Here is a 19,410-nt window from a genome sequence, read left to right on the forward strand (position 1 = left end):
GTCATTTGCCGTCTTTTTAATCGAAGTCTCCAACTGTTCCCCAAACAGTTTGGAGCCGGTGAAAGAAATCTTCATGAGAGCAGCCTTCTGTGCCGCCCCTGCTTTCCAAGACTTAAGCCACAACTGTCTCCCAGCCGCCACCGAGGCCCCAACCACAGCAGCACTAAGGGAATCAAACGACAAGTCAGCAAGGAAACCCAATTGCTGCTCCAACATAGTTAAAAACTCAGAGGGAACCTCCTGCAGCAATAGCTGTTATGAAATACCATGACAGTCCTTCAGAAGAGACTGTACCAGATAGCTAGTGTAAGCAGCAGAACGAACAGCAAGGTTGGGAGCCGCAATGGACCTTTTCAAAGCCCCTTCAACCCTCTTGACCCCAGGATCAGAAGGACTGCATCCTCTGAGACGCCAGTCCCGCCAGCAGTTAATCCACCTTCACCACAGAAGGTAACTTCTCTGAGAGAACCCCTACACAGGATCTCTTAGACAGAAACCGGCAAATGGTATGCTGGTCAATATCCTTCCATTCCCCCCAGCACATTACTCACTGACTTATGTATAGGAAGGCACTCAGGGCCCCTTCTCTGAGAATAGGCAAAGTCCTCCGACTCATCACCCTCGGAGGGATCAGGGAACCCTCTAATTGTCCAGCACATGTTGCAGTATACTGTGAAGGTCTGCAACTTGGGAGAAAACGACCCTTCACATCCTCATTCAATTCCTCATCAGGATCAGGGACTGACGGGGCATCCAACTTCTGCCTCTTCGGCCCCTTGGATTCCCTAGGCAGAAAGGCCGCAGCCACTGCGGCTTCAATCATTTTCTGCACATCAGACAAGGCAGGCACAGTAGAAGCCCCAGCAACCAGCAACAACTCCTCCTGGAGCTTACACATCTCGGACCGTCTCCCATTCATGATGAGCTATGGTCAGAAGAGCACACACCACCCATATAGACCAACCAATCAACAACCGACCTTGCAATGGCCAATCTGAGGAAGCCCCTATAGAAACTAGGCCAGGAGGTCACCCCCTGAAGACAGCCAATCAGAGTAGCCCAAACCACAGTAAAACCCTAAGGGCCCGAGGCAGAGCACCAGATGAAAACACTCACACAGGCCAACCAGCAACACTAGGAAACCCATGTAAGTGAAAAACTGTAAACCCATGCAAACTTGGACAAGAGCCATTTTAAAGCAACCCGGCCTGCACTGAATCCAACCAACAGGAGCAATAGTTCCACCCATAACCTTCAGCCAGGCCAGCGGGACACTCAGAACGCTGCCTTACCGTAAGCCCGAGAGCACAATTGCCACCGCAGACCAGCTCCTAGAGACCGGCTGAGCTTACGGAAGCCAGAACATACCACACTGGTGTTCGCAGTCTCCAAGGAGCCGGCTCCAAGTCACCCATCGCAGAGATTCCATGCCCCTGTAAGAAAGTGGTTCTGTATATACTGCACCAAAGTAAGATTCAGTGTGTACAGAGTCCAACAGTCCCCAGAGCTGTGGCAGAGGTTAAAGTTAGATATAACCTTACTCTCTAAAGTGGTAGCTTGGTCGAGCAGAAAGGCAGTATCAGAGGACAGTGTAAAGCATTTGTTGTACACAGTCAGCAAATGGTCTCACACACTCAAGAACTGAACTCTAGGACAATTGGTTTGTATGTAAAAATATATTGTTTTATTTTAGAACCACAAGTAGGTCTAAAAATACTTTCTCAAAATGAGATGCTATAGTGGAATACTATCAATACGCAATAGACTTTTCAATGCAATAGATAGTTGTTGCAATATGCAACACAATCCTAACACAATAATAACATTGAGCTCAATGGGAATTTTAAGCAAACTGCAACAACAATTACTTTACATAGGTTTTTCTTACTCAGGGCTGGATCCTGGATTCAGCCCTGGTGCATCTCCTGTAAACAGTTGAAAGAAATAGTTTTTGTAAAACAGGCGATTAAGGAAGATTTCAAAGTTGCAAAAATCGACACTTAGAAGAATTTCTGGTGAAAACCAGGCAATGTTATCCCATGGGAGAAAATCAGGTTATCTGAAAATCACAGTTGTAATTACTTTTAAGGGTCAGTGCTGGGCACCAAGATCCAGCACTGGGATCTCTCCTGGTAACAGGTGAATAATTACGTTTTCGTTGAGCGGATGATTTTTAGTGAATATTTCAAAGTTTCAAAACTCAACACTTAAAAGACTTTCCAAGTGAAACCAGTCTATGTTACACTTTGGAGAAAATGTAGGTTATCGGCTTTCAAGTAAGTACTCGACTGGCAGAGTTAAGGTTCTGGGGTTAGACTCAGGGGTCTCCCAGGTTCAGGTAGGTACAGTAGTTACACCCTCAGCGGCACAGGGGCAGCTGGGTGCAGAGAGAGTAGGCCCAATGTTAGCCTATGGCGGGCAGGGGGCCTTAGGTTGGTGGCTGCTAGCAGGCAGGCCACGCGGCTGTGGGAGCTGGGATCCTGGTCACTTACACAGGGCAAGTAGAATAGAACAGATGCTGCACTTTCAGGGGCACTCGGGCGGCTGGGTGCAGGGTGCTTTTGAGCAGTCAGGCGCTCAATGGATTTTAATGGGAAAGTTGCGTGACGAACAAAGGCTGCAAGCTCGGGGACTGAGATTCTTCAGGTGCGACCACCACTTCGAGAGGCAAGTTGGGAAGCTGTAGGTTAGGTAGGTACCAAGGAGTTGGGCACAGGGGGCCGTGGGGCACCGGGGTGTCTTTTGGTGTCGGGAAATCTTACCCTTTGCTGGTTGCGGTTGGAGGGGTCCCTGGTATTGAGGCTGCAGGCGTAGTCAGGAGCGCCGAGGAGGGTCCTTGCGTGCTGGATTCTTGGTTGTTGCTGTTTGAGCAGAACCACTTCTCGTGGGAGTCCCAGTCTTTAGATGAGCAAGGCAGTCAGGTCCTCAGGGGTTTGGAGGTTGCTGACCACTGGAGACGACGGGGTTTAGCAGGGGCAGGTTCAAGGGTCGACAGGCCGGTAGGGCTGGGGCCAAGTCAGTTGGTGTGGTCCTCTTGTTAGCAGCTGCACGGCAAGTCTTCTTTCTTCTTTGTAGTTTTGGAATCGGGATCTGAGGAAGGAAGGTTCAGGGTGCCCCTAAATACTAAACTTAGGGGTGGTACAGGTAGGGGAAGGTCAGGGACCAATGGGGCCCTTTCCTGGGGTGAGTACACCCCCTATCCTGCCACTCTCCAGTGGGAGCGGGGCAGGAGCCTAGTCCTGATTGGGTAGGGCTCACCATCCTCAAGATGGCGAGAGCCCGGAGTTGTGCTTCACCTCGCCTCCCCCACCTGAGGAGTGGGGTTGGCACACCCCCTTTCCTCACTTGGGTTTTCCCGCCAGTCTTTCTGCCAGAGTGGGGGTCAGAACTGGTGGGGACCAGTTGCTGAGTACAGCAAGTGGTCTGGGGAGGCTCACAAAGGTGGCATGCCTTTGAAGCTCCCCCTGCCCATCCTGGGGGAGGAGGCCTAACACCTCGCCCCAGGATGTGCCTTGTTGTAGGCCCACGAGAGCGGATGGCTCTCTACCCAGGGGTCCAGCCACAGGCTGCTGGGTGGCAGCCTAGGCAGCCTCTCAGTCAGGACGTGGGTTAGTTTCAGGGGGCAACTCTAAGTTCCCCTCTGTCGTGCAGGTTACATTAAATCCAACACTGGCATCAGTGTGTATTTAATGTGCTGAGAAGTTTGATACTTAACTTCTCAGTCTTCAGTGTAGCCATCATGGTGCTGTGGAGATCGTGATGACGACCACCCAGCACCATCTACTATTAATGGCAGCACTGCACTTACAGTGCCCAGGAATGGACCTGGGTACTGTAGGGGTACAGGGCTCATGCACCTGTACCCCCACCACTGGCATAGGGCACCCAGCTAGAGGGGTGACTGAGGTATGCCAGGGCAGTGTGTTGTGGGCATGGCACACAGGGATGTGTGCCATGTCGACTTTGTTTTGTTCTGTACCAAGACACTCCTACAAAGGCAGTGTGTGTCTGTCAGGGTACAGGGCCTCTAAGGGAGGCACAATGAGTGCTGCAGCCCTTCGAGGCCTTCTCTGGTCACAGTGCCCTGGGTACCTAGAGTACCATTTATCAGGGGCTGACATGTGGCCAAAGATGCCAATTGGGTTTAGGTTTCAATACAGTTTTAGGGAAGGAACACAGGCCCTGGGCACCTGATTGGCAGGAGCCCAGGGCACACACAGTCAAAGTACATCAGCAATTCAGCAAAAAGTGGGGGCATACCATGCAAGAAAGATGGCCCTTTCTCACAGCCCCCCAAGTGAGATAACCCACTCCTGACGGTACCCGGGCCCCCCAACGGCAAATGCCAACGCCAAGCGTCTCCCCTCCCCAGAAGAAAGCGCAGTAACAGCTGCAACCTCATGTCCAGCCCGCAAGTAGTTCCAAAACACAAACCCCCCAGGCGGTCCCGCTAAAGCAGGGACCATACCCAGAAGGGGGAAAACCCCCAAAAGCAGCCCAGGTTGGCAATATTGAGGGCAAACAGGCAGCCCGACAAAAAAAAGCATAGTCCCGCTATAGCAGGGACTTGTAGCATAAATCCCACACAACAGTCGCTCCAGCAGACTGCTGCACACTCACCTGAAAACACGAACATGAGGCAGCAGTCACCTCCAGTAGAGAGTCTTGCACTGACTAGTCTGGAGAGAAAAGAAAAATCAGGTCGTGGTGACGTGGGTCAGGGGTTACGATCCACAGGATGTGGGAATGGCCTGGAGGGTAGGGATGGGCTAAGGGAGTTTTGCTTAGAAGTTCTGGGGGGGGGGGGGGAGCTATTGCTCATGTGATAATGACTAACAGGGAGGTAATTAATTGTTTGTATGCAGGATGAGTATCATTTTATCAAAATATATCCGGTGTGTATAGATGCAGGTGAGGCTCACAAGCTGGCTAGTATCTGATCAGTTGCATATCCCTTTCAAAACAAAATCCTTGTGCCTGGTGTTGCCACCACCCTTGGTGACTGGGAAGCCGTTTTACTTAAGGAAGATGAATGCAAGAGATAACGGCTGACAGGATAGCTCAGCGAGTAAAATCTCCCCGCCGAGAATGCAGCGAATGGGGAGAGGATGTGGCGTAACAGGCTGAGCTGGAGGCCAAGTCACTGAAAAACCAGGTTGATAAAGTGAGTGAATTATTTAAAACGTAGTTGTGTCTTTGGAAACGAAGGTAAGCAAACTAGTGTTTGCACAGGTTTGTGCATTTGCAGGCCATGAGGTGCAGAACCGATTAGGTCACATCGCGGGGTGGGGATCCTTGACGACTGACCATAGGACCACTCGTGTTATTCTACACTCGTGATAAGTGTGCAGTCCACAAAAGTCTGGTTGGACAAACTTGAAATAGTGAACGCCTCTTCAAGGATAAGTATCATTACGGCGGCGTCTTGCGGTTTAAATAATTTTAAAACTGACATTGTGCTGATAATTCCAGGGAGGGATTTATCACTAACTTGTGCCTTGAAGAAAGCCATGGACCCATAGGGCCGTTAACTGGCTGAAACATGTTGGCATCTATAGGGTCGTAGGACCATTGTATCCTGGTAACACCCTATTCCTTTCATTTTAATAACCACTATCTCTCCATATTAATGGGATACCTGGAGTGTGTGGTGGTTTTTAATCTTTAACCCCCCTGGCCATTTCTCATAAGCACCCCCTGAGATACGGTTGAGCCCACCCTGGCCTTTAGGAGCCAGGGTGAACCAGATGATGTAGCATGACACTATTAGAGTGTGTGAGGGTTACTATAGAAAGAGGTATTGCTCCCAATAGTGGTAGAATATTACCACCACCCCTCGGACTGAGAACTGCGCCTATTATACCTTAGTTAAATTTTTTGGGTAGGATACGTATTGATTGTGGATATTATTTGGGAGGACGTACCCTTCCCTTGTGTGGAAGCACCTGTCAACCCTTGTGGCCGGTTGGCCAGTTTTGTATACAGTTACACTCATCACTAACCTGGCCTCTGGTATGTTACTGGGGAACCAGGTTCGAATATTGGCATAGGCTCAACACCCTGTGGTGTGGGCAAATCACTTAATCTTCTCATGCCTAAAATAAAAAAAAAAAGGAATGTGTTGTGACTGTAAAGTAAATGGTGAAATCATTATGTTTAAAACCTATCCTTGCATAAGGGCATGCTCGAAACAAACCAATAAAAATGTTCTATTAAACAGCATTGATACGTTACCAAAGCATTCGAACACACGTATATGGGGGGATTGGGGGATAAAGAAGATGAAGCCAGGTGGGAGGCAGCGAAGAAAAAAAAAAAGTACCAGAATCAGAGCGCGATCAGTGGATGGACACCAAGATCGATCAATCTGTATAAATCCATGCTCCAGGGAAAGAATAGATCGTGATGGAGAAAGTGACACCTGGAATACACTGCCGAATTAGAAGGCAACAAAGAATAGTGATGTCAGCGAATGGTAAGTAAAGGGCGACATAAAAGCCACTTTTTAGATGTTTTATAATTCATAGATTGGCGACATAGCGACAGTGCGCAGGCAAGGCCAGCCAGAAGGTCAGCAAATGCATACCTGGAGACTACTAGGCTAATTATCCGTGCCATAGATCAGATCTATGACGCGTTCAAACAGCTGCTTGTGCTCAAACGTCACCAGCGGGTCATTAGAAGACATTTAGAGACTCATAACTGACATGTCGAACAACCAACACGGAACCACAACCTCAAAGTTGAGAGCCTAGCTTTCAAGACTTGCATCAAACACACACAATATGACTGCAATGCACACAAGGTCCCTCTTGCTGACCTGAAAGTAGAATATCAGAATGGCCTAGCTTCGACAGATTAATTGGCTTATCTAGATACATTTTAAGAGCATTTTAAAGCACATCCAGTACATACACACATACACCCAGATGCTGCAGGCCGAGACAAATCAAGCATTCTTATCGCAATACTCCCACAGCGAGTAAGAAGGACTACACCCTCAGCGTAACTCCCCTGAAATGTTATCAGGGAGACACAGAAACGAAAAGGCTCGAAGAGTTGATGCACTCAAAGCAGAAGGGCGGAAAATATACACAGGCTGAAACAGAGTGAAAAGTTAGCAAGGCCAAAGGGAGGCGATGGGGCGCACTTAATATGGATACAAACTTGCAGCAGGAGATTGTATTCATATGGGAGAAATAGATATTACACTGGAGCCTTCACCATGGTAAAATAGCATTTCAGAAATATGAGTGTTTCACGCATGTGACCTGAAGAAAGACAAGTTCTCTATATAACTTACAATTCAGTGGAGAGGGCCATTCCCTATGGGGAAGGAAGGCTCAACACCATAGAAGGCATCCACTGGCATCTGGGGAGGCAGGCGCTCGACTGACATTAAGAAAATAAACTTTGTTGCCAAGCACGACTCATCCATCTGGATCTGTATTACTCGGCTCTGGACGGAGATGTGGCACAGGAACAGTAAGGGAGCAGAACCGTGCCTGCCAGCATAAGTACTTTCCACATTTTAAACTATAAAGCCCCTGCCAGAACACGGATAACAGCTACACAATCCACCTGCACGGAAGCACCAAACCTGCGTGCACAGAATAATCTCTTCAAACATTTGTGAATTCTTCATTTGGACACCTAGCTAGCTGATCCATCCAAAGAGACTTTAAAAAAACAAAACCAAAAAAAACACGAAGAATCCGCCAGGCAAGCCTAACAAATCCAGTGAAGTCTGTGCGACCTCTAAACGCACACTCCAAATATACACAGCCAAAAATACAAGCAGCCCGACACGCAGGTCTTAGCGACAGGCGGCATCTGAGAGGCCTACGGTGACATGCCAGGAAGGGAACTTTAAGAGTTAAAAATTCGATCGCCTTATCTGTCATAAGTGTAGATATAAGCACAAGCTTGTGAGCTGCCATGTGCCTCCCAACCCCCAGTCATGTAGGAGACCAAGGTTGTTTGATCAAACTAGTTCAAATATAGTAATGCTTTGCAGTGCGCAATATTTTTAGCTGTCAGTGCTTGCGCTGACCCTGGGCTACAGGAACGCTCAATCATGCGGGGGGAAGAAACGAAAAACTCACAGGCAGGTTATGAAACTCCTGGCTGTGCAGAAGCAATGCAAGGGACACCGTTCATCATATCCCATTGGACTTGGAGGCTAGAGACTGATATTGATTGCACTGCAAGATTGATGCCATCATCAAAAGAGACCAAAATCGCAGCAGCAGCACCTAGTCAGCAAAGCTCCTCAACTTATCTTGGTAGGCGCAATAACATTTTTAACAGAAGCAACAAAAAAAAAAAAACCAAACCAAAAAAAAAAAAAAATCACAAAACAGTAATCTTGCAATTTGGCTTTTGGGAGATGCTGCAACTAAAAGGGACAAACGCCCATCATTTTAACAATCAAAAACCTGTTTTAATAACTTCACTGGACAATGAGCTAAGTGCCTACACAGCCACATAAATTGGAAGTTAAACATTCCGTGGTTAAGAAAACACTGTAGCTGCATGGGGGCATCTGTAAAGCGCAAGTATAAATTACACTTTGCAATGCCTAACTCAGAATAGAAGCCTAATATCGGACACTAGGGTATTCACAAATAGAGAAGTGGAGCAACATATTTTTTATCGAAAGTTACTAAGTCAGAGGTTAGACTCTTTACGTTGCCAAAACTCAAAACAGAGTAAGAGCATTCATGAGCCGCCAAAGGACAGGTAATTGGAAACCAGACGCAGCTACATAGACTTCTAAACCTACCTTAATTAAAGTGTTGGATTTATTTTCCAACACAATGGTTTGGAAAGAAAGAGCTGCAGGCCATTAATACCAAACCAAGAAACTGTAAAGGAAATGCCTCTTCTTGTATGGTCAACCCCAAAGGTTGGGACTGATGCTATTGGTGGTTTCTCGACTCAGAGTGCAGTGAGCCTGCTAACCAGACCTGGGTTACCGTGCCCCAACAGTGAAGTGTTTATGTTGAATAGGCTTCTACCCAAATGGCATACGTTAATTTACTGGTAGGTCCCTAGTATATGGTACCCAAGGCCTGTAAGTTAGAGGGTCACCCCACAGATAGTAGCACTGGTTGTGCCACCTAGGATGGGACAGGTAAACACGGCTCCTGGTCTTCCATTGCAAGACTGGAAGGGCAGTTTTAAACTGCTAACTCTACTTTGACACAAAGCAATGGCAAAGCAAAGGCCTCCCTGTTTGGTATATGCAAGTCACCCCTAAGGTAGGACTATCGTGCCCTAAGGCAGGGTGTTGTGAATTTAAAAGTGCAAAGTGTATTTTACATGTTTCAACAGTAAAAATCCGCAACAGTAGTTTACTTCGGAATAGGCTAGAAGCCCCATTAGAAAATGCAGTGTTACGGGCTGACACACAGTCCTAACTTCTGACTGGGACTACTAAAGTTGATACTGTAAGGTATCAAACAAACTATTATATTAAGGCCGACTTGTTGCCCTGGTCGAAATTAAAGTAGCGTGTTGTAAGGTGCAAATTTCTCAAAGTTGCCATTTCGTTGCCCAAAGTGTACAGTGCCCATACTTGGTTGCACATGGGCAAACAATTTCTAGGAAAGGATACAATAGAAGCCTGCGTGGAGGAGAGGTGTTACCTCTTCCTGGCAGGAAGCCATACATGTATTGGCCCAAAAGGGGAGCTTCAAAAGGAGAAGCCGCCTTTGAAGAGCAAATGGGAAACATTTGGGAGAGGGGCTGCTCTATTCTTTAGGCAGACAGGCAGGCACTGGGGACAGAGGGGAAGCCACTTGTCAAACAGTTTTAGCAGGAGCATGTAACCCTCTGGGTAGCCACATTTCTCGGTTGGGTTAGGGAGCTCCACACGCCTAGAGTTGTTCTGCCTTCTTGAGAGTAGGCAGAATAGAGACTTCTGTGATACCTAGGAGCCACAGGATGTGGTCATCAGGCAGGAGGGAACCTGGTAGCCCACTGGCAAGTGACCACGACCTACCTGAGGGCATTTGCTGGGAATAAAAAGGGCACCCCTGGAACCCAGAACAATGTTCTCTAACTGGAGAAGACCATCGAAGAAGTCTGCCCTGCAGCACCAAGGACTGGGCGAAGAGAGGCTGCATAGACATGGACAGCACCTGCTGAAGCTGGTGGCTAGCAAAGGAGAAAGGACGGTGCCTGCTGTATCCTGGTCTACGAGAAGTAGACTTGTGAGCTCAGCTGAAGCAAGACACTGAGTGTCAGTTGGCTGACCTCCTGTTGACAGCAGAGGGCCGGAACTGCTGAAGAAGCCAACTGGGGCGGGTTGGTAACCCAGATTTCCAAATCACTGCCCCTCATCACCATGCAGCCCAAGAGATCACAAACCGATACTTAAAAGTTGACCCCCACCGCGAGTCTGCTGGGTCCAGGAGAGTAGTCTGAATGCATCTAGGTCACCCCGAAGGTAATTTACTGCCAAAAGAAGAAAACTGCTGAAACCGCTGTACTGGGCGACTGGTAGCCCAGTGACAACTGGACTTCTGCCATGCCACAAGGACTTTGAGGGACGTCAACCCATGTGGCGAGGATCGCCTTACCAAGCCCATTGGCTGATCAGTGGGCAGAGGAAGACACCCATTAACAACAGCATCTTCAGCATTCTGTATCCCTTGCATCAGGACAACTTTATAGAAGCCAATTGCAAGGAGCCACTGACACTGGAAATGGACTGGAGACTGCTGCTGTTGCCGAGGTAACTGTTTCTGTGGACCTTGCTGGTCCCAGTGACTGACTACTGGCTGGAATTGGTCGCCTAACTTAACTAGAAGTAACTACATTGATACTTATCCAAGTTTTTCCTGAAAATGTTGTGCAGTGTCAAATTCATTGGATTTACCAATGCGTGTTTGGGGTTCAAAGTGATGATTTACTATAACTTGTAAATTCTGTATCTCAAGAACCCTCTGGAGGATCCTTTTCATTTTTTAGTCTACATTTACATAAAAACTATCCTATTTTTATAAACTGGTATCCTATTTCTTGAGCGTCTCGTGTATTGCTTTTTAATTGTTTTGGTGCTGTTTAAATGCTTTACATTTTTTAGGTCGAGCGTGAGCAGTGCATGTGCTGCAAGCCATTCTGTATTGGGAGTATGGACTTGAAGACCCGCCCACTCTCTGCCCATATTTTTCATTGGCTTGTGCCATTGTCCTTCTTAAATCCTGGCTTCGGATTCCTTATTAGGTTGTTAGTACCGCCTTGTCTTAATTTGTAACCGCTCATGAGGATTGGCTCTTTTACTTAGGATGTTGCAAGGTAAGTCTTCTTTAGTCTGTAAGCACTACTTTCTTTAATGAGTTTCTCCAACTGCAGGAGGGTCTCTCATGCACAGTTGTGACCACCGGCTTGTTTATCTCGTAGCAAACTGGGAGCTCTTCAGGGGCCATGGGAACTCAGCGATGACTTTAGGGAGGTCAAAGGAGCGTGAGGTAAATTCCAAAAGATCTGGAGAGTTTATTTTCTGAACGAACATCTATGTTAAATATGAATATGCTTTAGGTTTGCTCCTCCGAAAACTTGCTAAAAACCAGGACTTCAACAAACGGCTCTTAACCTCTTTTCTCAATTTGTTGTTCTGTGAAATGAATCCAAAAAAAGAAATTAACTGTTTGGCGGCAAATGTCTCTTTGGGGACACACTCCCGCAAGCCCGAACCCTACTTGAAGGTACCAGAGCGCTTTACTGAACAGTTCTACAGTGGCAGATCGCTGTGCTTTGCTCCTTGAATCAGATTACCTGTAAAGGGTGTGCTTTCCCCCCCAAGCTTACTAGCATTGCTCTCGCTTATTTGCTTTTCTCCCTCTGCCCACCACATTGTTCTGTCTATCATTTACTTCCCTATGTCCTCTGTGCCCCTTCCCCCCCACCGCGCCATAATTTTTACTTCCCTACACCTGCACCCTCAGTTTTGCCTCCCCACAGCCTTCCTGTCGGAGTTCTTTCTGCTACCTTCTGTTTGCCACCCCCCTCCTCCCTTTTTTTTAGGTTTTAAAAACCAAAACATAACTAAAAGTCATTGTCATTTACAATGCCAGTAGCTCAAACTCGTGTAAATGCAAGACCTATTGTACTGCAAATGGTTTCCTTTGTGTAAGCCTGACTGGTCAGAGCCATAGCTACCCAGGGTTACGTAGTAACCCTACATTGTCCTAAAAAAGGAAACTATATGGAAAATTGAGCACACCAAATGACCGACTCAAATCATGCAAAACCTGTCTAATAAACATGTCCGACTGGACAACCTCTAGTCAGAATAACCACGAACAGCAAAAGGGTCTGCAGTAATCATGTCTCTACACCTCTCTACAGTGTCATACACTCTGGACCAACGTTAAGCTTAGACAGCAAAATACAAGGATAGTAGAGTTCATCATTTCTCTACTAGAGACAACTCTCACATTCCTCAAAATCGAATAACCATGATGACTTAGATCATGGGTACTTCCAAACATATTTTCAGGGGCCATAAAATCTGTTGTGATGTGGCAGAGGGCCACATGGATACCAGCAGGATGGCCGTTGGGAGCTTTGTAGGGAGGAAGGGACTTGGCGGTAATGTAGGTGATGGGGAAGCGAAGCATATACATCTAGTAGCTGAATTGCACAATATGAAACTTGTAAAACTGGGATTAATTCAAGTTTCCCCACTTAACCAACAGGTGTGATCCTAGGCAATTGTTTTGAACTCGATATACAGGACTTCAGTGTGCCCTGTCCAAAAACTACTCCTCCGTTTGATTTAATAAACTAGAATGTTGTTCATGAATAATAGGAACCTAGGCCACCCAAAGAGGGCACATAACAGACTCGCCTTTTACTTCACTATTGGCATTGATAGCACCTCATTAAAGTTCTGTCTATCCTCCTTTGACAATTTAGGGGCCAGTTGTTTTGCTGAATCCATTAGAGCATGGATATATCGGCCCAAAAGACAGGTGGCATTTGTTGATTTTAAAGCCATACTGGCAGAGAAGACTTTCTTGGCTGATTGATCAAGTTTTTTTTAGCATCCCTGTCGCTAGGGACTTGGGGAAAGGCACCTGAAGATCTTTTAGAACAAGCAGCCTGAACCACCAGACTCTCTGGAGAAGGATGGAAAGTCAGAAAGTCTGGGTCCCCTGTAGCCACCCTATATCTTCTTGCTACAGTTTTAGAGACAGCAGGAGCAGAGAAGGGCTTACGCCATACTTCCATGACCGGTTCAATAATGGAGTCATTAAATGGAAGCAAGGGTTCAGATACAGAGGAGGGAGAATGTGAAACCTCTGAGGATGTTCGGCTTAAACTCAGCAGATGGTAACTGCAGATCCAAAAGCTCAGCCGCTTTTCTAATAACTGAGTGGTAGGGAGTCACATCTTTTGAAGGAGTATCAGCCGGAGGAGTAATCTCCCACTCAGGTGACAAGTCCAGGCCACTAGCCTCTTTCAACTCTTCAAACAGATCATCAGACTCCATGAGCTCACCTTCTTCCATCTCCTCAACCTGGTATCTCTGTTCTTCTAGTACCCTTAGAGCTTCTCTCCTGGATCGGATTCTCACAACAGGAGACGGCGGCACCGTAACCGAATCTGACGGTGCCGGAGTCAGCGTCGAACCTGGATCCAGAGGAGCAGCCGGAGTCGAACGAGGTCGAGCCGGTGATGCCAAGACGGCATCGCCAGGAAAAATGGCATAAAAGGAGCATGAGGGTAAGCTTGAGGAGCTCCCAAGTTGAAAGCCATTGGACCCATGGGACCCAAAGGCACTCCAGAGGGGTACATAGCTCTAGTAAAGACCCCATACATCGCATTTAAATAATGCCTTGGATCTTGACCCGCGCCTGCAAAGGGAGGATATGGCTCAGGCTGAGGCATAACTGGACTCGGGCCGATCGGACCAGACTGTGGAGCCAGCGGAGTCGAAGACTCGTCCGGAGCTGGAACTTCCTCAACTGGAACCGGAGAAGGAGCCAGCGTCGGAGATGGAGCCGGAGAATGCTCCGGTGAAGCCACAGGCGAGGTCAGGCCAACAGGAGAGGCAGGAACAGAGACAGGAGAAAGACACAAAGTCCTTATGACGTCGAGAAGGTGAGGTCGATCTCGGAGCCGCATCCCTGTCCGGACGATGTCGAGAACCATGCCTCTTCTTTTTCTTGTGCTTCTTGGACTTCGAAGCATGCCCCGATGTCGACCTCGACCTTGATCTTCTTCGAACTCTTCTCCTTTTTCATTCTGGCAATTAACTTGGCCTCACTTTCCTTCAAAGCTTTCGTACTCATCTTGCGGCAGCAAGAGCATCCTTCAACATCATGATCCGATGAAAGGCACAAGACACAGTCCTCGTGCAGATCCGTAATCGACATGTGCTTACCGCACTCCCTGCAAGGCTTGAACCCGGACTTCTTAGTCGACATTTTCCAACTACAAATAAGCAGAAAGAGATACCAGCAGGAAAACAAAGTAACCAGCCAAAGCTACAGAGAGCCCCCGAAAACCGTTAGTCGACGGCACGGAAGAAAGGGAACTGACGTCATCACGCCGACGAGGTCTTCTTATGGATCCAGTGACGTCAGCGTAGTCGCGAGCGGAGCCGTGCCTCTGTGACGTCTTCTTCGACCTCATCGGCGTGGAGAGCTACAAAAGTTGCCAAATGTTGCTGGCGCAGGGGATATTCACAAGGTGAGGAATCCACTGGCAAATGTATCCATCAGAAATGAGGTGCACTGGTGAAATTTGGAAGCAAGCCAGAGCTATACGGGTCAGAGAAGCAATATGGAGGGGGCAGGTGGGCTCAAGTAACATGGAGAGCAGAATTGGGGACAAAATCAACTGAGGGCACAGGTGGAAGCAAAGCTAAAAGGGTGAGAAAGCAGCGTGGAGTTGTAGGGTAGAAGCACGAACTAGAGCAGTACACAAGGTGGAAACTATGCTCTTTTGTGGAGTGCTTAAACAAACAAGCATTTGCAATGCAACAGGTCTCGCATTTGTAAAGTTTAAAGTTGTTGGTATTGTAAATGGCAATGTTTTTGCAAGGTCTGGTCTGTTGTGCACCCTCAGACCCCATGAAAAGCCCCCTCCCCCACCCAAGAGCATGGTCTGGTCTGTTGTGCACTCTCAGAACCCATGAATAGCCCCTTCCCCCACCTGAGAGCATGGTCTGTTGTGCACCCTCAGAGCCCATGTGAAGCCCCCGCCCCACTACCCGCATGACGTGGTCTCTAGTACACCCTCAGCCCCATGTTAAGTCCCATCTGAGAGAAATATACCGTGGATATTAATAACATTCACCCAACAGGGTCTCTTGGCGCTGAGTAACAGATGTTTATTGTTATAAAAGCTAATAAAAGTGCCACTTGTAGGAGGCCTCTAGCGCCTACGTCTCCGGATTCAAAGCTTTGCATTGTGGTGCAGAATAAAAAAAGCAAGTGGGTGATCTGGTGCCTCAGTCTGTGGATAGGCCCCGCTCTGCCCCTTCTCCTCTTAGCGGTGGGTGTTCTCAGAACTGTCCACGAGGCCTGTAGGGACCCCCACCTGCCCCGATAAATACACACATAGTTACACAATACCTATTTACTTATGACAGCGCTGAGGAGGGAGAAAGAAAAGAGGACGGAATTAAGAGACAGTATTGTATGGGGTACGTGATAGTGAGGCAGGGAGTAGGAGACGGAGGAGTACGGGGATTAGAGTGCTAGAGGAAAGAGAGTAGACAGCAAGAGAGACGGGGAAGAGAGCAAAAGATTGGGCTAGATAGTATGAGACAGCGGGTAGGGTGCAAAAGCCACTAGGATGGAGAGCAATAAAGAGGTAGAGGGTAAGAGAGGGGGTGTAAGGAGCAAGGTAGACTGGGGTAGCAAGATGCAAAGTGTGGGTAAGAGACGAAGGGGTAGAGAGTAAGAGAGAGGGAGGGACGAGAACGGTCCACCCGAAGCTGTATATAATGCCCCTTCTGTTACACCATGTGTCCTGCTAACCATTGACGCAGAGGAACTCCTGCAAAGAGGAGACGGGACAGGTGGACACCACATTTAGCTGTCCGGGGAGGGGTGTACTCCCGGAGGTGGGACACATGCTTACCGGAGGTCTCTGGGGGGAAAGGCTGGTTTACTTAACCCTGGCGTTCAGCCTGAGGGCTCTTCACCAAGGAGAGCATGTGAGCATACATCCAGCTGAACTTCGGGCGTGCTGGGGGGTACGAGGCACCTACAGGAGTCGGATCAAAGAGCCCACAGAAACCTACCACAAGATCAGGTGCAAATCTCCCCATGCGAGGAGCCAGGCACTGTTGGACTTTGAAGCCAGTCCAGGTGTCAGCCAGGTTTGCCCATGTCCCCACATGTTGCAGCCTGTATCACCAACTGCGGACCGCACGCCCATGAGGCCCTTCTGGAAACTTTCGTCAGAGGTGGTAACAAAAAAACAAAAAAAAACTGAAACAAAGCGCTGTGCCCCTGAAGTGGACACTGCTGCCCCCCCTCTTCCCCCCCAAAAAAAATAAATACACACAAAGTAAATCCTTAATGACATTCTGCTCTATTGTGCCTCACTTGGTCACTTTTGAACTGCCGCAAGATGGTGATAAATGTAGTCCTTCTTTCCCAGACCTGAAAAGCTTAACTTGTTGTACTTGCATAGTGCCCATTTAACGAAACGCTGCGATGGGGTCGTGGGGGGCCCATGCCCTTAATATGCAGATTGCACTTGGATCTCTGCAGCAGGTGCTCAACCATCGATCTACCTCCCGCTCAGGGTTATTAGTTCACCGAACAGTTTCGCCACAGCAGCGCGAGCCTAACCCAGCTGTCCACGGGAACCAAATTCATCTCATTAGCATAATCTGATAATACAAGCCAACACTGCTCTTTAAATCCCGCTGGGGTGTGTAATTGATGAAAATCCTGTTCTAATAGATTAGCCCTGGAAGTGCCCCACAGCGCCCAGAAAGTCACTGAGATCAAAATATACGCTATACAAACTGAAAATCCCAGGGGGCAGAGACAAGTTACCACCTTCTTATTCACTCTCCCTCCCAACTGTTGATACCGTATTTAGAACAGTCCGCCGCGTTCAATGGTCGCTCCCTTTGAAGTCTGGCCGGATTTAGACACCACTGGACATTGCGCAAGCCGTGCTGGGCTCACCCGTGCCACACTTGGCGAGGTGCCCTCTAGGTATCGAGGCGGACACCGAGCAGCTGTCAGCAGGCACGGAGCCTAGGTGCAGCGCTTTGGAGAGGGGTAGGTTGGGTGTGACGCTCCGGACCACTCTGCAGTCATTTACCTACCGTAAGTATGCAGCACCCCAGGAGGGTTCATCGGACCCTCGATACACGTCAGAGAAAAAGAGGCGGGCAGCCCCACATGTGATCGTGTGCCGAAGAGCACACTGCTCAGTCTTCTGAGGCGGGATTGAGTACATACCAGGTCTGTTTGTTCCACGTTCCAACCCATGGCACCTATAACGTCCAGACTGTTAACAGCTTCTAGGGTTCCACCGCTTTGAAGAGCTCTCAGTTGGTTGAAAGGGAAAGAATCGAATCACAGCGTGATAAAGGGACTTCCCCAGGATCACACAACCTGCCTGAGCGAGGAAGACAGATTATAATACGGATTTCCCAGTCACACAAAGAATGATGTAAACACTAAACTGCAGGATTGCTGCATTTGTTCCTCAGGGCTACGAGTTTGTGACCTCACACGGGTTTCCCTACACATTTACTCCAGGGAATGCATGGACAACTTATTGTCATGGGCACTAAAACTCAGCTATGTACCCAGGAGACGATGCAGATAAGGTGGGTGTTATGCACAAACCAACATCCTTCCTCCTGGCGAGAACTGAGTTTAAATGTAGCACATCGGAATATTTTTCCCTAACGTCCGATTACCTTTAGGGAAGGGCCATGCATAATTAAATGTTCTGGACCCTGCACGCACAGACGCTAGTTACCACAGTTAGGCTGAGACGGAGGCAACGGGCGATAACAGAGAAGAGGAGAAATGGGAGGCAGAGGCCGAGAAAAAAAAAAAACAGGGGGAAATGCACTAACTTCGTATGATGGCAAAGTGAATACATCTCTGTTGTGGCGGTGTGAGTACACACAACATATTGTCACATTATCACACGCTGCGTGCACAGTTCACAGAGACTGCACCAATTACACAGCCGACATGCAGTCTGAGAGCGATGTGGGAGGACAGCCCCCTCCGACGCAGTTATCACATGTGACAGTGTGCAGATCAGAAGATTATTTGGAGCGGAGGGTACAGGACAGTTGTTACCTACCCTTATTGCATTCCGACTGCAGAGCTTTAGCTTCCAGGGAAATAGCTGCAGGCAATTGAATCGCACACTAATTCAGTGTGGAGAGAGCTAGGTACATAAGCCGGAGCACTGCGCGCGCGACACGCTGCCTTCACGCCGCATTCACATGCGGCAGTTGTCTGTGATTGGTTGACAAGGTCCACCAATCACAGACTACTGCCGCATGCTAATACGGCGTGAACACAGCGTGATTAAAGATGGTGTGCGCTTGTCCCGATGGGCGGGCTTAAAAAACAGCAAGGGCGTCAACAAAAATGACGCACAGCAAATGAAAAGCACGATCAAAACATTTATCACGACGTGAGCGAATTAGAAACGATTGGACAGAGGGGCGAGACCTAAAAAGCGCTCGCCATCTGTTTTCATTCAGCCGCTTGTATTTGTTGCATCGCGCTGGGGCTAAGTGTAAACGGATGCGCTTGTCACGATGGGGGCATCACAAAACTGCAAGGGCATCAACAAAAGTGACTGTCAGAAAACCAGTAGCACGGAAAAAACATTAATCATGACCCAAGCCAATTGGAAACGGTCGAGACACAGGGGCGTGTATTAAAGTTCCCCTTCTTAGAGTGTTAACTATCGCCAACGCAGGGCGAGGAGCGCATGCGCGCCCCAACGCCAGACGAGACCTAAAGAACAAGTTACTTACCTTCGGTAATGCTTTTTCTGGTGGATTCAGTATCTGCCTGTGGATTCCTCACCTTGTGAATATCCCCTGCGCCAGCATTCCACTGAACTTTTTCCCCCAGCTCTCTACGCCGACGTGGACGACGTCATAATGCATCGGCTCCGCTCACGACTCCGTATGACGTCACCGGAGCCACAAGAGAGCCATGTCGGCGTGATGACATCAGTTCCACCCATTTTTTCTGTGCCTCCGAGGCGCACAGGTGGACCAACGACAGATACGAAGTATACACAGTATACAATCATATACACAGAGTATACAAGGAAAAGGGAAGCTAAATAAAACAAGCATTTCCTACCAATATACTAGAAAGCATAACATCTCAAGCAAGACATCTTTTAAGGTATACAAAGGTGGACAACGGGGAGGCG

The 19,410-nt window shown here is 48.2% G+C and overlaps 1 protein-coding gene across 5 annotated transcripts in view; it reads right to left on the reverse strand.

Moving 5' to 3' along the window:
* LOC146833173 (eukaryotic translation initiation factor 4B-like) overlaps positions 1-19,410 on the reverse strand; it is a 443,619-nt gene that overhangs the window by 376,658 nt on the left and 47,551 nt on the right. For 2 of the 5 annotated variants that reach the window (XM_085600825.1, XM_085600824.1), the window contains exon 1: positions 6,003-6,095. The exons of 2 other annotated variants lie outside the window; for them this stretch is intronic. In XM_085600825.1, coding sequence (XP_085456951.1) covers positions 6,003-6,093 — 91 coding nt within the window. In that variant the 5' untranslated portion in view covers positions 6,094-6,095. Of the gene's footprint in view, positions 1-4,620; positions 4,675-6,002; positions 6,096-19,410 lie in introns of those variants that run through there. One more of the 5 variants, XM_085600826.1, reaches the window with a different exon arrangement.

Source organism: Triturus cristatus, chromosome 4_2, assembly GCF_964204655.1.
Source record: "Triturus cristatus chromosome 4_2, aTriCri1.1, whole genome shotgun sequence".
Taxonomy (NCBI): domain Eukaryota; kingdom Metazoa; phylum Chordata; class Amphibia; order Caudata; family Salamandridae; genus Triturus; species Triturus cristatus.